The sequence below is a fragment of the Tenrec ecaudatus genome, chromosome 13, assembly GCF_050624435.1.
Source record: "Tenrec ecaudatus isolate mTenEca1 chromosome 13, mTenEca1.hap1, whole genome shotgun sequence".
Lineage (NCBI taxonomy): Eukaryota > Metazoa > Chordata > Mammalia > Afrosoricida > Tenrecidae > Tenrec > Tenrec ecaudatus.
In genome coordinates, this window is record NC_134542.1 from 1,341,050 (window position 1) to 1,359,253 (window position 18,204).

General features: G+C 59.3%; 1 protein-coding gene across 7 annotated transcripts; it reads right to left on the reverse strand.

Moving 5' to 3' along the window:
• Positions 1–1,640: 1,640 nt before the first annotated feature.
• LOC142423859 (uncharacterized) lies at positions 1,641–14,488 on the reverse strand. 7 transcript variants are annotated; one of them, XM_075528979.1, is made up of 17 exons: positions 13,496–14,488; positions 13,230–13,326; positions 12,374–12,492; positions 12,046–12,122; positions 11,104–11,232; positions 10,784–10,927; positions 9,133–9,228; positions 8,755–8,884; positions 8,490–8,586; positions 7,606–7,727; positions 7,277–7,356; positions 6,408–6,536; positions 6,085–6,180; positions 5,147–5,275; positions 3,413–3,541; positions 2,240–2,265; positions 1,641–1,860 (listed from the first exon to the last, which is right to left on the reverse strand). In XM_075528979.1, the coding sequence occupies exons 1-17, from the start codon at positions 13,902–13,904 to the stop codon at positions 1,695–1,697; spliced, it is 2,175 nt and encodes a 724-aa protein (XP_075385094.1). In that variant the 5' UTR covers positions 13,905–14,488; the 3' UTR covers positions 1,641–1,694. The 7 variants fall into 7 exon arrangements, with proteins under 7 accessions (XP_075385094.1, XP_075385093.1, XP_075385099.1 ...); XM_075528978.1 differs by having other exon boundaries at positions 12,046–12,125; XM_075528984.1 differs by lacking the exon at positions 11,104–11,232.
• Positions 14,489–18,204: the final 3,716 nt, after the last annotated feature.

Sequence of the window (18,204 nt, forward strand, 5' to 3'; positions counted from 1 at the left end):
GGGGGAGGCAGGGCCCGTGGGAAGGTGCCGACAGGTGGGCGCACTGGAGGCCTGGCCTTCCCCTGAGATGAGGCAGCACTTGCCCTGTGGGAATCGGCTGGAGAACAGCCTTCTGCCAACGGTCAGCGCTGCCCCAGCTCCCGGCCGCGTCCTCCCCTCGGGCCACCCCCGGACTGGGGAAACAGGAACACTTCTTTTTTAGCTCCAAGATGAATACGACCAGACGCTTTGAGCGGGGACTTGCCACAGGCCGCCGGGCACGTGACAAGAACTGTAGCAACGTCTCCCTGGAATGAAGAACGGTGCTGGGGGCTCTTCTCCTACAGTCCCCTCTGCCTCAGCGCTCTCTCTTCTTGGTCACTGCCAGGCCCCTCTTGTCCCTGGCTCTCACACCAGGGGGCAGTCCCAGACTGTGGGTCCTGGGTTGGTGCCCAACCTGAGGCTCCCTGTCCCATCGACCCCCTGCTGCCACCAGTGTTCAATAGGGCCAGGCAGTCTGGCCTGCGCACCCCTCACTTCTCCCCACCCAGACTAAGAGCCGCGCCTTAAGTGGAACCTTTTTCCTAAACCTAACCCAAACCCTAACTCTAACCTTATCTACAGCACTAACCTTAACCTGATCCCTAACACCTGAACTCACAATCCTAAATTCTGACCCTAATCCTGTACCCTATCCCTCCCCCTCTCCTGCCACAGTGCAGTTTGGCTCCTGGTAGGTTTCAGTTCTCTGCAGGCCAGTTCCATTAAATGACCTTTGTGGTGGCAGGCAGTTGCTGCTGTCTGTCCTGTGGAAGTCTCCTCCCCTCCAGGAAGAGCCTCACCCAGTCTCTCCCTCAGTTCTCAGAGGTGGCCTGAGGAGGGTTCTGCCTCCCCAAACCCTCTCTGTCAGTCCTGACGCCACTCCCCAAGGGGCTCCAGAGTCCTGTCCTGCATGGTCTCAGGACACTGGGATACAGTGTGGGCCTCTCAGAGTCCTGGACAGGGCTCCTTGACGCCCCTGGAGATGGAGTGAGGGGCACCTGGCTCAGAGCTCCTGATGGGGCCCAGGGACCCTCTAAATGCCCAAAAATGCTCTCTCAGGGGAGTCATGCCCACAACACTGTAGTCTCATATCCCCATCGCCACCTTCCTGTGTTCATGTCCCAGGGCCAGCAGCGAGGTCCCTAGTCCTGGGGGGTGGGGGAAGGGGACACAGAGAGGCGCCTTATTCCTGATGTAATTTTGGCAGAAGCCAAGGAAAAGGTCCATGACACACAAACTCAGAGCACACAGAAAGCTAGAGAGGGTCTCCCTGAGGACTCTCCTGGGGATGGCCTAAGGACCCTTCAAGCCCCAGCCCCCAGCAGTTCCCCACCCAGAGGGACGGAACACGGTGGGAAGTGGAGTCTGTCAGCCTCATCTGTGAAAGGTTGTCTCACCCCAGACTGCCATGTCCCCCTGGCCTGGTTGCCACAGCGTCCCCTGGGAAACCTGGCAGGAGGCTGACAGGAACATCAGACGATAAGGGGTCCTTGAAGGTATCCCCAGGCAGGTGGATCCCAGGATATTTCACTGTTCTTGGACAAGTTTATCCTCATGGAGGGCCCTAGAGGAGGGGCATCAGAGACCCAGGAAAGAGACTCAGGATGACATCGTCCTAGTTTAGCTTGTTTATTTGTGTAGCATCTCTTATCTTCAGTTAGTGACTTTCTGACTCAGAAAAAGTTGACATTCTCCCAGAGAGGCTCTCCCAGTGTCCCAGGCTCACACTCAGGCACTGCATTGAGGGCTTCATGTGGGTCCAGCTCATTGGGAAGGGGACCCAATGACTGTGGCAAGACACGGCAATCCTTCTGGTGGTACATCAGCATATATGCGGTTCTGGGGAAACCAGGAGAAACAAGTGGGGCAAGGAAGAGGGTGGGGTCATGAGCATTTGGTCAAATGGCTGGGACATGTTGGGAGCCGGCAGGACAGTGGTCTCGACCCAGGGGTCCTTAGCGAACCTCTTGCCCCAAACAGGGGATTCCTGTGCCTGCAGGTGCAGTGTTGGCTCAGAGGATGATCTGGGCTGGGAAGACCCTCTGCTCGCCCCCCAGGGGTGAACCAGGTGACCAATCTGGTCCTGCCCCCAGGCACCCTTCACTTGGTCTTAAGTCGGGACCCCCACTATGCACTCTCTACCAAGGAGCATGTAGATGCTGGTCTCTGGCTGCTCAGCCCCACCCCCAAGAGTCCCCGGAACACAGGTTGGACCTACCTGCTCTCAGCAGGGTGTGTGGTGAGCTGAAACAAAGGAGGAGGAGGGGCTGGAGAAGAATGCTCTGCTGAGGGGTCAGGCACCTCCTCTCCCAGATGCAGGCCATGTGGGGACACTTGCAGGGATATAAGAAGGGCAGGATGGCCCTTACTTGGGTCACACAGGGTTTGGCACGGTCTTCTCATACTTCAGGGGGCTTCCCTTGGGATTCCCAGGAGAAGAATAGCTGAGTGTAATGGGGACCTGCACTGCAGTGCTCAAGATCCCCACTAGGAATGTGGGGTCCTATTCCCTCTCTGGAGAATGTTCAAGGAGTAAGGGTCCCCCGACAACCTATGCAGATACACCTTGGGCTGTGGGGTGAGGGCACCCAGAATGGACCACTGTTGACTTCCTCCTTAGCGCTGGTGGGGCTGCGGGGCTCCCAGTGCTGTATGTCAGAGTCAGGAGCTTAGTAGCCAGCGAGCATGGCATGCACTGGCTCACAGGAAGCAAGGCAGGCTCAGGCTCATAGGACTCACTAAATGGGCAGTGCCACTTTCACCCAGGCATAATGTGGGGAAGGGAGTGGATGGGGCACACACACTCGTCAGTGAGCACAGGGCTGCCCGTGTGCACCCAGCTCACTGGCTGCTCCGTCCCTGGCACAGGCCGCACCCGGAGACTCCGCACCTGCAGGGACACTCCCCAGTCTTCCCAGGCCGTGTCCTCCAGCACCTGGATGCCCTCAGCTCCCAGTTCAACAGATTCTCCCTCCCCTGCCCCTACCTGGTGGGCTCACTCTGAGCCTGGAGGGTCTGCAGGTCTGTCTGAGTCTGAGGAAACTGGCTGGGTGCCTTGCACACTGAGACCCCTTAATTCCCAACATCTGCATGCAATGTCTACCTACACCCACAAGGCACCCTCAATGTGGGGTGAATTTGGGAATAAACCCCCTCCACAGGAGGAACTCAGAGTCCGTTGGGCTTGCCCGACACCGCACAGCCAGCTGAGGGCACAGCTGGGATTGAGCACCCGGGCCCGAGAGCTTCAGGCCGTTGTGTACCACACAGCACCTCGTGGCCATGCTGGGGGATGCCCTGGAAGGGATATTTGTGCAGTCGGCCTGTGCCAGCATTGCTGCCTGAACAGCTTAGGCCAGCACCGCCGGTGTGGGGCACAGTGCGCGCTTACCTCCACACTGTGATCTGAAAACCTGTACCAGCGATGGTCCTCGGAAGGCTTTATGTCCGCCACGTAATGCCCTCCTGTGACATCCCCGAAATGGTGACAGACGGCAAAGAGGTCATAGGACTTCTTGTCCTGGAGAGAGAGCCACAAGCTCTAAGCCCCAAGCCTGTGAGTTGGTGGGAGGCTAAGGGACACCGCTGCCTTCATCCTCCACCACCAGGCCCCTCCTCTGCCTGCCCTGCACCCAGAAGCACAGTTCCTGCTTCAGGCCCCTCAGGTGACAGATCACAGGTTGTCCCTGGGGATGAGCAGAGGGTGGGAAAGAGAGAGAAAAAGAGTGGGATATTTCAGGTTTGCTGCTTTGCCTCCACATCTGTGATAAGCACTTCAGTCTGGAGACACTACAAACAGAGAAGAGATCAGCTCACTGAAGCGACAGTCCTGTCTGGGACTTCCTACTCCTCATCGCATGGAACGTCAGCTGCGCCCAGCCTCCTGAGAGAGAGGCTCTTCTGCTCATAGAGCGCACACAATCTCTCCTGCTGTGTCCACTGCACATTCCCACCTCACCGCTGAATGCCGAAACCGGCTCTTGAGAGTTGGAACATGTAACTCAAATGACAAGGGGTGGAAACCTGCCAAGAAGTAGCCCCATACGTGATGCCGATGTCGGAGACCAGGACTTCAAAGACCTGTCGTGCACATGTTAAATGTGTAAGAGCAGGAGGCTCTGGGGGCTGATTAGGGGGCATGTCAGCAAGGACAGGGAAACCTGGACCGAGAACAAGTGAAGTTCTGAGAAATATCATATGTGAGACCGAATCTACTGGACGGATCTAAGAGCACAACAGACAGAGCAACAGAAAGCACCAGTGACTCACAGTCAGCTCAGTCCACAATATCCAGATTTGGGGGGGGGGGGGGAGAGAGAGAGAGAGAGAGAGAGAGAGAGAGAGAGAGAGAGAGAGAGAGAGAGAGAGAGAGAGAGAGAGAGACAGCTAGAAGAGGGTCAGACACCTATGGGACAATTACAAACATTGGAAATTTCAGAAAGGCCGACCTGAAGCAGAAACTCAAGAACCACCCACATTGCAGTCCCCAGGAAGTTCAAGACAAGCCCACTCTGGTTACATTATGATCCCTCTGCTGAACCCCAGAGAAAAGGAAACAGAACACTAAGAGGGTGGGATAGAGGGGACAGTGCATCCCGGGAGCTACTGAAGACTTTTCATCAGAGGAAGGATGACCAACAACGATGGAAAGAGCCCCAGACCCCAACTGAGGTTCCCGCTGAGCCTGCACCTCACTCAGAGGGACCAGAGCCTCTTCTCTGGAGCCCGGCCCTCCCTGACCTGTAGGGCTGGGTCATGTGGGGCCAGAGGCCACCAGTGAGCAGGTGGGTCACAAGAGACCCCAGCTCAGCGAGGTCAGCCCTTGTGCTCCGTGTGTGGCCTTCGGGCATGTTGGAGCAGTGTAGGGACACCCTGCCCCTCCCTTCTCTGATGTCCCTGAGCCTGGGCTGGGGGACTGGCTCTCCTCAGCGCCTCCGCACTGGGTTTTCCACAATCAGATTGAAAATGTTCTCCCTCCCCATCCATCCCTCATGGCTGCTGAGGTAGAGGAGTGCCTAGGGGACAGGGGCTGCCAGGCCGGGTCCTACGCTTGAGCTGGGCCAGGGCCCTGGTCAGGAGGCAGCCGGGCAGAGAAGGCATGTGCGGTCCCAGGACCCCGTCTTACTTGAAACGGTAGGCTCAGCGTGTCCGGCACAGCTACGGGGTCCCACTGCTTCCCGAGGCGACCCTGGTAGAAGGCGCACCTCTGCAGGAAGATGACCAGCACGCGGGGCAGGCTCCGCAGGCAGAGTGTCTGCACAGTCAGCACAGTGCTCCTCAGCACAGCCGCTCCATGGATGCCCTGCTGCTCTGGCTCCTCCAGCCCCCTGCCACTTAGGCCAGGTTCCCTGAGTGCCTGCAGCCCCTACCCAGTGTCCTCAGCCTGCCTGGCAGGGTCCCCACAGCTGCCTCTCCCCTGGGAAGGGTGGGAATGGAGGATCGCTAGCCCTGGGTACAGACCATGGTGCAAGGAGCGTCCCCAGGGCTTGCTTCCTTGAGGGGCATCTACAGGAACCCCAGACCCCAGGACAGCCACCATGAACGTGCAGAAAGGCAGGGGGCTCCCTGGATGCCTCCCCCTCGGGCTCCAAAGCCCCTGAGAACTCGGGGGCTTCTCTGCAACCTGACACTGGCTGTGACACCCTCGTGTCTCTTCTGGGGGGACCCTAGTACTGCTCTGTGTCTGTGTTCAGTGGGGATCTGCAGACATGTTTGGTCAGTGTGTGCAGGGCGCCGAGGCCGCTGCCTGAGGCATGAGGGTACCGACCTCTAGTACCCCTCCTTCGCAGCCCCTGGTCCCAGGCCGAGCTCAGGAAGCCATAGGACCAGGCTAAGCAAAGGCCCAGGATGCACTGCCAGCTGCTGCCCCTTTAGAGGGGACACCCAGGAATGAGCCTGAGCTGCCCTATCACAGGGCTCTGCCAGCTTCCAGCAGGGCCTGCCCCAGCCCTGACTGCTCCCTCTGGGGTCCGGGTCAGACACTGCAGGCACCCGGATGCCCCTGCCTGCAGCTGTGAGTCGGACAGGCTGGGTCCTGCTCTGACTGGGACCGGCCGCACTCACCGAGCAGGAGTCCTCTTTGTGGTCACACTGCTCACAGAAGTACTGGTTGTCCCCAGTGAACCACTCCTCCTGGAACAGCCCCTCCACAGCCTTGTCCTGGGGACCAGAGGGCAGCTCCAGCAGGGGGAGGAGCCCATGAGGCCCCTGGGCAGAAGCCAAAGGCTCAGCTGAGGCTACTCATGGGGTGCCACAGCAGGGCCCGTGTCTCCTCATGTGACCTCTGCCTGTGGCAGCAGGGGCACCAGGCTGGGACACCTGGGAGAAGCATTGTCCCGGGATGTGGCGTGTGTGAGTCAGGCCAGGAGCGGCAGGGTGGCCCTTACCAGGGAACATGAGGTACCCGAGGTTCCCTGCGGGACAGGCACCACAAGGAAGAGCCGGGTTTCCTCCAGCCCCGTCTTGGTCTCACAGCCCTGGCACTGGGTGACTTGCTCCAGGGTCATCTGGAAGAGCTGAGAGGGAGCATCCACTAGGTCAGGGCAGCAGGACACTGTGGCCACAACGTGGGTGCAGGGCCACAGGGAGGGGGCACTCTCCCCACATTCCTGAGGGTTTTCTGATGCTCACCCAACCTCAGGCCCTGCCCACTCGGCTGCCTACCCCCATAGCCTGAGGCTGCAGCCTCAGCAAAGCCCTTTGGGAACAGGGCTCCGGAGCCCAGATCAGCGGGTCTCTGGCCTGGCCCCATCACTGTGGCAACATCTCCCTCATCCCTCCTCTAAGTGCCCCATTGAGCCCCCTAGCCCACATGTGAAGGGACCTTCACACCTGGCCTTAAGCAATGCCCGCTGCCCACCTGGGGGCTGAAATCTGAGTCTCTTGTCTCTTTTATCCCTCCCTCAGGGGCTGCCCTGGGTCTACCTCCCAGCTTCCTGTCTAGGCAGGGCCAATGGTTCTGTCCCTAGAGACGCTGGGGTGGCTTGTGGGCTCCCAATTCAATTTTGTACTTGTTGTCCTGGGGGTACCTGGCTCCCCCACTCTGCCCAGATTCCCCAGTGTTACTTCAGCCCCCTCTTCCCATTTGTCATCTGATCTACTCCAGACGGCTGCCTGCACCTATGCCGCATGCTGCAATATGGTCCCAGCGACCGCATCCCATTTCTCAGCTGGAAAACCAGGGGCCCTGGGCACTCATGGCTGTGGGGGGAGGGAAGGGAGCCCCTGAAGCCCACCCCATTCCCATGCCCCTCACCTGCCCCAGCTCCCTCCGCTCAGTAGTCATCCTGGTCAACAACATTTGGAAGAACATCAGGGCGTCCTCCTGGCGGTGCACTGCCAGATGGAGATGGGGACAGGACAGGGTTCTGGCTGAGCCACTGCCCTGCCCACTGCCTCCAATCCTCTGCTCCTCCAAGTCCCAGTCTCCCCAGGGTGGCCTCCCCAGCAAGGTGCAGGTGGGAATGCTGGGCACAGACAGGCAGTGCTGGAGCTAGTGGTGAGAAGGGCAGCCCGGGCAGGGACCAGGGGCTGTGGGGAGCAGCCCCAGCTCTGGGGTGCCTGTCCCGCCCAGTCAGCTCTCACCATCCCTGAGCCCTAGGCAGCGGGTGATGGCGGTGGTGGACACAGGTCCCTGGTCCTCCTGCAGGGCCTCAAAGAGCCTGCGCAGCTGTGTGATGAGGCTGGACTCTCCCTGGTCCTCGCATCTGCAGGGGTCCAGAGAGAAAACAAGGCCAGGCTCTGCTGAGAGTCCCTGCAGGGTGGCCACCAGCCAGGCCTGTCTCCTCAGACCCTGCGGGGCTACTTCCACCCTCTGCCTCTGTGGGACCAGGCCACCCAGCTGCAGTCAGCCAGGGACTGCTCCTGGCCTCTTCTAGGCAGGGGGTGGGGGAGAGTGCAGGCCCTGGGGTCTCAGAGCAGAGCTGGAGGACCCTGCAAGGGAGGAGGAGCCCTCTCTACTGCCACTCACCTGGTGGCCCTGCTGGGAGTTGAGGTTTGAAGGAGCCAGACCCAAGTGACCTGTCCCTCTCAGCTCTCAGCTAGAGGTCCAGCCCACCTGGTGGCACAGACTCATCCCCATAGTCCTAAACCTGCCCCCTTCAGAGCTGGAGAGAGCACTGGTACCTAGAGGCAGCAGCAGTACTCAGCTCCATCCTCACTCCCTGCCTGGAGGAGTCAGTGCCCACTCACAGCACCCCTGCAGGACTGGGTGAAGCGGCCCCTGGGGGTTCCCCAGACTCTCACTCTAGGATAGTAGAATGCCCTGCCTGGTGGTTTCAACCTGCTGACCATGGGCTTAGCAGCAGCACAACAGATAAGCACTAGGGCACAGGGCTCCTGGGGTCTGCTCTGGGGGGCCCCGAAGCCGATATGCCAGGTGATGATTGAGGACCAGGGGTCCTGCAGCCCCCCCACCCCTCAGAGCCCGTTTGCCTGTCCCTCCTCTCCCCTCCCCGAGGCTGCCCCACCTGCGGACAGCGTCCCGGAGCTCCTGCGTGAAGAAGAGACACTGAAGGATGCTGTTCAGGTAGCAAGTGGCACCCTGGTTGATGAGACCTGTGTACCCTGCAGAGAGGACCACGGGGTGGGGTCAGCTGCAGGCTCAGGCAGATGAAGTCGGCCAGGGGCCAGCCTGGTGATGGGGGCTGGGGCAGGAGGGAGGGCTAGGGTCATTCTATGGCCTTTCTAGCTCCTGAACCCCAGTCTAGCCTGGCCCCTGTCTGGGAGACTCACCTGGGTGTTGGGCCCTGGCATTGTGGTGACCTTTGACATCATCTTCCTCCCAAGTCTTCTGTCTGGCCGTCTTCTGGTCTTCCCCTGAGCTGCCCTCCTGAGAGCCAGACAGGCTATTCTTCCCACGTTTCTGGAAGGAGCAGAGCAGAAGGGGGCAGTCCATGAGTCCAGGAAGGGCAATCTTTGTACTCTGCATTCCAGTCCCTCAGACATCCTCTGAGTGGGAAGTACGGTGAGCCCAGAGATGCCAAGGCATGGACTACGCCCCCAGAGGTCCAAATCAGAGAGTGCTGGCACCCGGGTGCCCTTGCGCACAGCTGGGAGTCTGAGTCATGTGGTCTCGCATGTCCTGCTCTGACTGGGACCGGCCGCACTCACCGAGCAGGAGTCCTCTCTGCGGTCACACTGCTCACAGAAGTACTGGTTGTCCCCAGTGAAGCACTCCTCCTGGACCAGCACCTCCACAGCCTTGTCCTGGGGACCAGAGGGCAGCTCCAGCAGGGGGAGGGGACCCAAGCTGTCCCTGAGCAGAGGCCAAAGGCCCAGCTGAGGCTGCTCAGGGGGTTCCACAGTGGGGCCCGTGTCTCCTCACAAGGCCTCTCCCTGTAGCAGCAGGGACACCAGGCTGGGACTCCTGGACGAAACACTGTCCCAGGAATCAGGTGGATGAGGCAGGACAGGAGTGGCAGGGGGACCCTTTCCAGGGAGAACAGAGTGACCATGGGGCCCTGTAGGTCAGGCAACCCAAGGAACAGACTGGATTCCTCCAGACGAGTCTTGGTCTCACAGTCCTGGCACTGGGTGACTTGTTCCAGGCTCATCTGGAACAGCTTGGAGAGTGCGTCCACTGAGTGAGGGGGTCAGGACACTCTGGTCACCTCATGCATGCAGGCCACAGGGAGGGGACACACCCCCCATGCTCCTGGGGTTTTTCTGATGCTCACCCAACCTCAGGCCCTGCCCACGGGACTGCGCACCCCCAGTGGCAGGACAACAGACCGCAGCTCAGCGAGGTCAGCCCTTGCAATCCTTGTGTGGCCTTCAGGCATGTTGGAGCAGTGTAGGGACACCCTGCCCCTCCCCTCTCTGCTGTCCCTGAGCCTGGGTTGGGGGACTGGCCCTCCTCAGCGCCGCACTGGGTTTTCCACAATCAGATTCCCACTGCTTCCCGAGGCGACCCTGGTGGAAGGCGCACCTCTGCAGGAAGATGACCAGCACGCGGGGCAGGCTCCGCAGGCAGAGTGTCTGCACAGTCAGCACAATGCTCCTCAGCACAGCCGCCCCGCGGACGCCCTACTGCTCTGGCTCCTCCAGCCCCTGCCACTGGGGCCAGGTTCCCTGAGTGCCTGCAGCCCCTACCCAGTGTTCTCAGCCTGCCCAGCAGGGTCCCCGCAGCTGTCTCTCCCCTGGGGAGGGTGGGAATGGAGGATCACCGGCCCTGGGTACAGACCAGCGTGCAAGGAGCGTCCCCAGGGCTTGCTTCCTTGAGGCACATCTACAGGAACCCCAGCCCCCAGGACAGCCACCATGAACGTGCAGAAAGGCAGGGGCTCCCTGGATGCCTCCCCCTTGGGCTCCAAAGCCCCTGAGAACTCAGGGGCTGCTCTCCAACATGACACTGGCTGTGACACCCTTGTGTCCTTGCTGGGGGGACGCTATTACTGCTCTGTGTCTGTGGTCACTGGGGATCTGCAGACATGTTTGGTCAGTGTGTGCAGGGCGCCGAGGCCGCTGCCTGAGGCATGAGGGTACCGACCTCTAGTACCCCTCCTTCGCAGCCCCTGGTCCCAGGCCGAGCTCAGGAAGCCATAGGACCAGGCTAAGCAAGGGCCCAGGATGCACTGCCAGCTGCTGCCCCTTTAGAGGGGACACCCAGGAATGAGGACCAGGGCTGAGCCTCAGCTGCCCTAGGGCAGGCCTGGGCCAGCTCCCAGCAGGGCCTTCCCCCTGGGTGTCCCTGCAGCCAGCTGTGAGTCTGACCTGCAGGGTCCATGGGTGCCCTTCCCTGACTGGGACCAGCCGCACTCACCGAGCAGGAGTCCTCTTTGCGGTCACACTGGTCACAGAAGTACTGGTTGTCCCCAATGAAGCACTCCTCCTGGACCAGCCCCTCCACAGCCTTGTCCTGGGGACCAGAGGGCAGCTCCAGCAGGGGGAGGAGCCCATGAGGCACCTGGCCAGAAGCCAAAATCCCAGCTGAGGCTACTCAGGGGGTGCCACAGAGAGGCCCGTGTCTACTCACAAGGCCTCTCCCTGTGGCAGCAGGGACACCAGGCTGGGTCCCCTGAGGAAAGCATTGTCCCGGGAGGTGGAGTGTGAGGTCAGGCAGAGGCAGCACAGTGCCCTTACCAGGGAACATGGGGTGCCCACAGGTCCCTGTGGGGCAGGCACCCTGAGGAAGAGCCGGGCTCCCTCTAGCCCCGTCTTGGTCTCATAGTGCTGACACTGGGTGACTTGCTCCAGGGTCATCTGGAAGCGCTGCAAGGGAGCATCCACTGGGTCAGGGCAGCAGGACACTGTGGCCACAACGAGGGTGCAGGGCCCAGGGAGGGGGCACTGTCCCCACATTCCTGAGGGTTTTCTGACGCTCACCCAACCTCGGGCCCTGCCCACTGTGCTGCCCACCCCCATGTTCTGAGCCTGCAGCCCCTACAGAAATCCTGTGCGAATAGGGCACAGGAGGCCAGATCTGAGGGTCTCTGTCCTAGTCCCCATCGCTGTGACACCAGCTCACTCCTTCCTCCTCCAAGTGCCCCCAACAGGACCCTTGCCCACATCTGAAAGGGACCTTCTCAATTGGCATTAAGCAATATGCACTGCCCACCTGGGGGCTGGACTCTGAGCCTCCTGTCCCTTCTGGCTCTCCCCCAGAGTTGCCCCAGAGTCTGCCTCCCAGCTCCCTGTCCATAGCCACTGGTTATGTCCCAGGAGACATTGTGCCAGCTGGTGGTCTCCCAAACCCTTCCTGTGCCTGCTGTCTTGGGCAACTGGTTTCCCCACTCTGCACAGAGCCCCCAGTTTGCTGCAGTGCCCCTTTATGCCTGTCATCTGATCTGTTCCAGACTGCTGCGCCCACAATTCCACCAACAGGTGAGACCCCTTTTCCCCTCACGGAGAGGTCCACTACAGCTCCCTAACACTCAGAGGGTCCTTTCTGCACGTCTGTACTCCAGGAAGGGACCCAGAATCCTCATCCTGTTTCCCAGCTGGAAAGCAAGGGCCCTGGACATTCATAACTGTGGGGGGAGGGTCGGGAGCCCCTACAACCAACCCCACTCCCAGGCCCCTCACCTGCCCCAGCTCCCTCTTCTGAGCACTCATCCTGGTCAACAGCATGTGGAAGAACAGGGCGTCCTCCTGGTGGTGCACTGCTAGACGGAGGAGACATGACAGGACTGAGCCCTGGCTAAGACATTGCCCTGACCACTGCCCCCAATCATCTGCCCCTCCAAGTCCCAGTCTCCCCAGGGTGGCCTCCCCAGCGAGGTGCAGGTGGGACTGCCCGGCCCAGACAGGTGGCGCTGGAGCTAGTGGTGTGAAGGGCAGCCCAGGCAGCGCCCAGGGGCTTTGGGGAGCAGCCCCAGCTCTGGGGTGCCTGTCCTGCCCAGTCAGCTCTCACCATCCCTGAGCCCCAGGCAGCGGGTGATGGCGGTGGTGGTCACAGGTCCCTGGGCCTCCTGTAGGGCCTCAGGCCTGCACAGCTGTGTGATGAGGCTGGACTCTCCCTGGTCCTCACATCTGCAGGGGTCCAGAGAGAAAACAAGGCCAGGCTCTGCTGAGAGTCCCTGCAGGGCGGCCACCAGCCAGGCCTGTCTCCTCAGACCCTGCGGGGCCACTGCCACCCTCTGCCTCTGTGGGGCCAGTCCACCCAGCTGCAGTCAGCCAGGGACTGCTCCTGGCCTCCTCTAGGCAGGGGGTTGGGGAGAGTGCAGGCCCTGGGGTCTCAGAGCAGAGCTGGAGGACCCTGCAAGGGAGGAGGAGCCCTCTCTACTGCCACTCACCTGGTGGCCCTGCTGGGAGTTGAGGTTTGCAGGAGCCAGACCCAAGTGACCTGTCCCTCTCAGCTAGAGGTCCAGCCCACCTGGTGACACAGACTCACCCCAGCATCCTAACCCCGTCCCCTTCAGAGATGGAGAAACCACTGGCAGCCATGCTCAGCTCCACCCTTACACCCTGCCCCGGAGTCAGTGCCCACTCACAGCGCCCCTGCAGGACTGGGTGAAGCGGTCCCTGGGGGTTCCCCAGACTCTCACTCTAGGGAGTAGAATGCCCTGCCTGGTGGTTTCAACCTGCTGACCGTGGGCTTAGCAGCAGCACAACAGATAAGCACTAGGGCACAGGGCTCCTGGGGTCTGCTCTGGGGGGCCCCGAAGCCGATATGCCAGGTGATGTTTGAGGACCAGGGGTCCTGCAGCCCCCCACCCCTCAGAGCCCGTTTGCCTGTCCCTCCTCTCCCCTCCCCGAGGCTGCCCCACCTGCGGACAGCGTCCCGGAGCTCCTGCGTGAAGAGGAAACACTGCAGGATGCTGTTCAGGTAGCAAGTGGCACCCTGGTTGATGAGACCTGTGTACCCTGCAGAGAGGACCACGGGGTGGGGTCAGCTGCAGGCTCAGGCAGATGAGGTTGGTCAAGGGCCAGCCTGGTGATAGGGGCTGGGGCAGGAGGGAGTCATAGGGTCACCCCATGGTCCCTCTAGCTGCTGAACCCCAGTCTAGACTGGCCTCTTGGTCGGGAGACTCACCTGGGTGCTGGTCTCGGATCTTGTGGTGACCTTTACCCTGACCTTTCTGTCCAGTCTTCTTCTCTCTGGCTGCCCCCTGGTGTTCCCCTGAGCGCTTCTTCTGAGATCCTGCATCTCCCTTCTTCTCATGGTACTGGTGGAAGGCGCAGAAGCCATAGCAACCCATGTGTCCCAGGAAGAGGAGCCATTGTGCTTCGTAGTTCAGGCCTTCAATGGTCCTCCCAGTGGGCTGGATGGTCATCCCGCAGCTGGCCTCCGAATCGGAGTCTCCGTTGGATCTGTCCTCCTGCATGGTCCACCCCTCCAAGCCTGCACTGGCCGCCTGGTTTCCCTTTCCTGGAATGGGAAGGGCTGGGAGGGGCTGGCCCGCCCAGAGCTCTGGCTCCTCCCTTGGGGCCCCAGGACACATGGCTGGGAGGGGATCTCCCTGTGAGAGCCAGCCCCCACCAGCTTACTAGGAGGAAGAGGGTCAGGGGGCAGCACATCCTGTGTCAAGGCAGTGCCTCCAGCCCATCCTGGGGCAGAGAACAGGGGTGCCTTACTGGCTTCTCTGCCTCCTTCTGATCCCCATATGGGCAGCCCACAAGTCCGCGCTGCCCAGGGAGACCCCTTAGAGGGGACCTTTTGCAAGTCCTGCCTTCTCTCCTATGACGTTTTTGGTGCAGTGGGGGCCAGGTACAGCCCTTCTGCCCCCTCTCCTGGCTGCCCAGCGCCACCTTCCGGGCACAGGCAGGGACGGCCTGAAGGCTCCTCTAAGCAGAGGCGGGGCCCCAGCTGACTGGCAGCAGGCAGGGCCAGGCCACCCAGATGCTCTCTCTGGTGAAAGGTTCACTTGGGTCTCTGGTCCACGTTCTGCTCAGCATTCGGCTTTGCTCCCGCCGGCCTGGGGGCGTTGGGACTCCATCCTGAGAGGAGTCTTTGCAGGACAGATGTGCCTTCCACACCACCCCAGGAGCCTCTTCTCCAGGACGCCTCACCAACAGGAAGCCTATTTCAGGGCCGTCCGGCCCATCGAGGACTCCTCCTGGTCCACGCCCTTTATTTCTGTCTGAGAAACCCTTGCCCACCCAAAGCCGAGAAGAGTCTCTCCTAGAACGCTGACGTCCACCGTCCGGTAAGGGGGTGCGTGGTGTGAGGGAGGGTGAAGATCATGTCACCCGGCAGGCCCCGCCCTGCACATCTGGTGGTTCCGTCCCAAGAGAGCAAGATCCCCTGGGCGCATGAAGGCACACTTGCCGTGTTTCTGAGACTCGGCTGTGGCAGGGTGGGCACCCAGAGCCCGCATCGTCTGGTCACCTATGTCAGCTCACAGAGACCAGGTGGATGCTGCGTGTTCTTCTCACAGTCATGGGAAAGGAGACTGAAGACCAGGGCTGTGCTGGAAATTCCCGAGGGTGGGCTGGGCCAGCTCCCATCAGGACCTGCTCTGCCAGGGACCTGCCTGACCTGGGGCCAGAGGGCAAGATTTGATCACGGGGTAAATAAATGGGGTTTTCCCCCCTTTTTAAACAGTTTTATTGTCTGGGGTCTTAAAGGCTTGAAGGTAAACAAGCGGCCATCTAGCTCAGAAGCAACAAAGTCCACATGGAAGAAGCACACCAGCCCGTGTGATCACAAGTTGTCAAAGGGATCAGATATCAAGCATCATCAGAACAAAAAATCTTACCATAGCAAATGACGGGGGGAGTGCGAGGTGTAGACCCAAAGCCCATTTCTAGGCCACTGGACATCCCCTTGCAGAGGGGTCTCCGGGAGGAGACGAGCCAGACAGGGTAAGATGTAGCAACGATGAAAAATACAACTTTCCTCTAGTTCCTAAATGCTTCCTCAGCCCCCCACTATCATGATCCGAATTCTACCTTGCAAGTCTGGCTAGACCAGAGGATGTACACTGATACAGCTAGGAACTGGAAACACAGGGAATCCAGGGAGGATGGTCCCTTCAGGACCAGTGGTGGGAGCGGCGATACCTGGAGTGTAGAAGGAGAGTGGATTGGAAAGAAGGAACCGATTCAAAGGATCTACATGTGACCTCCACCCTGGGGGATGGACAACAGAAAAGTGGCTGAAGAGAGACGTCGGACACGGCAAGATATGACAAAATAATAATTCATAAATTATCAAGGGTTCATGAGGAAGGGAGAGCAGGGAGGGAAGGTAAAAAAAAAGGACCTGATTCCAGGGGCTTAAATGGAGAGCAAATGTTTTGAGCATGATGAAGACAATGAATTTACAGATGTGCTTTACACAATTGATGTATGTATAGACTTGATAAGAGTTGTATGAGCCCCTAATAAAATGATTAAAATAAATAAATTGATTAATTTTAAAAACCAACACAACACAGTTTTATTAGCACACAAATAATTCCCACATCATACGAGTCAATAGATGAATCACCATTAAGAGCAGGGCCGTAATTAGCATAATCAACTTTAGGACATTTCCTTCTTCCTTGGACTCATTGTTATTAACTCCCCATTTCCCCCGAAACCTCACCCTCCAGACCCACAGGAAATCACTAAGCCAGTTACTGTCTATGGATTCACCTCTCTTGGAAATTATGTGCAGAAACACCCCCCCACCCCTGAACCGACAACAAAACTAACCACAATAACAAGATAAAAAATAAAGTCGATGTAGGACCACTTTTACATGGGTCAACATGGAGATGAATGCCGAGCATCCGCCAGGACCCACTCTCCAATGCGGTCTGCCAGAACGCAGGCGGCTGGCTCACTGCCTGCTTTGTGGTCAGAGGGGATAGCGCAGAGCCTCCTCCTGGCTAGGGAAAGACCAGAAATAATCGCTGCCGCAAGAACCCTGGCTCAGGCCCTTCTCGAAAGGGCCAAGCAAACACGCACAGGAAGGCTGTGTCTCAGGAGCCCCTGGAAGGAGGCAGACAGAGGCCTAGACTGTCACATGCTCAGCTCCCAGTGTCCCTGGGTGGGGCCAGCGATGGGGTGGTCTCCGTGTGGGCAGGCTGGCACAGGGTTAAGGTGTGGTGAAGGACACAGAAGACCTGGGTAGGGAGTGAGGAGTCTGGAGACCTGCAAACTGCTCTCCCCATCACACGTCTGTGCTGACAAGACTGACTGGAGGGGTGGCTTTGACCTGGGAGCTGGATTCAGGGACCCCAGCCACCCGAGGCTCCTTCCCACTTAACGTGAAGGTTGCTTTCCCTCTGGACCCCAGGGGGATTAAAGACTTTGAAACCAGCCTAGACCTGGAGAAGATTCTAGCAGATCATACGCATCTATCCAACAATCTACTTGCATCCATAACACAGCATCCTTCAGCTTCACAATAAGAATGCAGCTCAAGGACCCTGCAGTAACCCACCTCAGTGAACCCCAGGCAGCCCTCACCTAGTCGCCACGCAGACGGAGCCATTTCAACAGCGCACCTGGACCGGATCCATTAGCCTCAATGTAGTCTTGCTGTGCTGACTCACACGTGGCCTCCTCTGCGTACCTACTGTCATTGCTTTGTTAACCCCATACCGGCTGACCCATTGCATTTAGTTTTGAAATTGCTGGTGTTGCTTGTAACCCCCTTTATGCTATAGGTTCCTATTTCTCCATATGACACAACCCCACCTGCCCTTGCGCCCCGGTTACTCCTCAGCAGAACAACTCCCCTCTTTTAGCATTTGGGGATGAGCGTGAATTAGACTCTAACTAACTTTGTCTGCCTGCTAATTGAGGTTTTCAACCTCAAGTCAAGTTGTGTGTGTGTGTTGGGGGGCAGGGGGGTACTTGACCTCCTCCGGGCACCACAATGCGATGGGCAACTGCCTGCACAAACACTCTCCAGACTCGAAGAGGCAGAGGAGACGATCCAGGTCCGTTGTCTCCGTGGTCGTGCTGGTTCCATGTCACTGCTTGGATTCCCATTAAAATAAGACGGAAACGTCCATTCCGAAGCCCCTGAAGGAGAGAGCAGAGGGGTGCCCAGGTTCAGGAGCTGCATGCTCAAGGCAGCAGATGGCTAGGGCTTTGGCCAGGGGTCGGTTGCTGGGTTTGCACAAACACCCTTTCCGCCCACAGCCCAATGTGGAGTCCATGCCACCCCAGGGACCCTGACCTCCGACACGGACTATAGTCCTGACCCCTGACATGACCAGATGTTTGGAACAACAGGGACTCAGCCTGGTGGGGCGCTCACAGCACTGGTCCTGAAGGGACCATCCGCCCTGGATTCCCTGTGTTTCCAGTTCCTCTCTGTACCAGTGTCTATCCTCTAGTCTTGCCGCTTGTTTACCTTCAAGCCTTTAAGACCCCAGACAATAAAACTGTTTAAAAAGGGGGGAAAACCCCATTTATTTACCCCGTGATCAAATCTTGCCCTCTGGCCCCAGGTCAGGCAGGTCCCTGGCAGAGCAGGTCCTGATGGGAGCTGGCCCAGCCCACCCTCGGGAATTTCCAGCACAGCCCTGGTCTTCAGTCTCCTTTCCCATGACTGTGAGAAGAACACGCAGCATCCACCTGGTCTCTGTGAGCTGACATAGGTGACCAGACGATGCGGGCTCTGGGTGCCCACCCTGCCACAGCCGAGTCTCAGAAACACAGCAAGTGTGCCTTCATGCGCCCAGGGGATCTTGCTCTCTTGGGACGGAACCACCAGATGTGCAGGGCGGGGCCTGCCGGGTGACATGATCTTCACCCTCCCTCACACCACGCACCCCCTTACCGGACGGTGGACGTCAG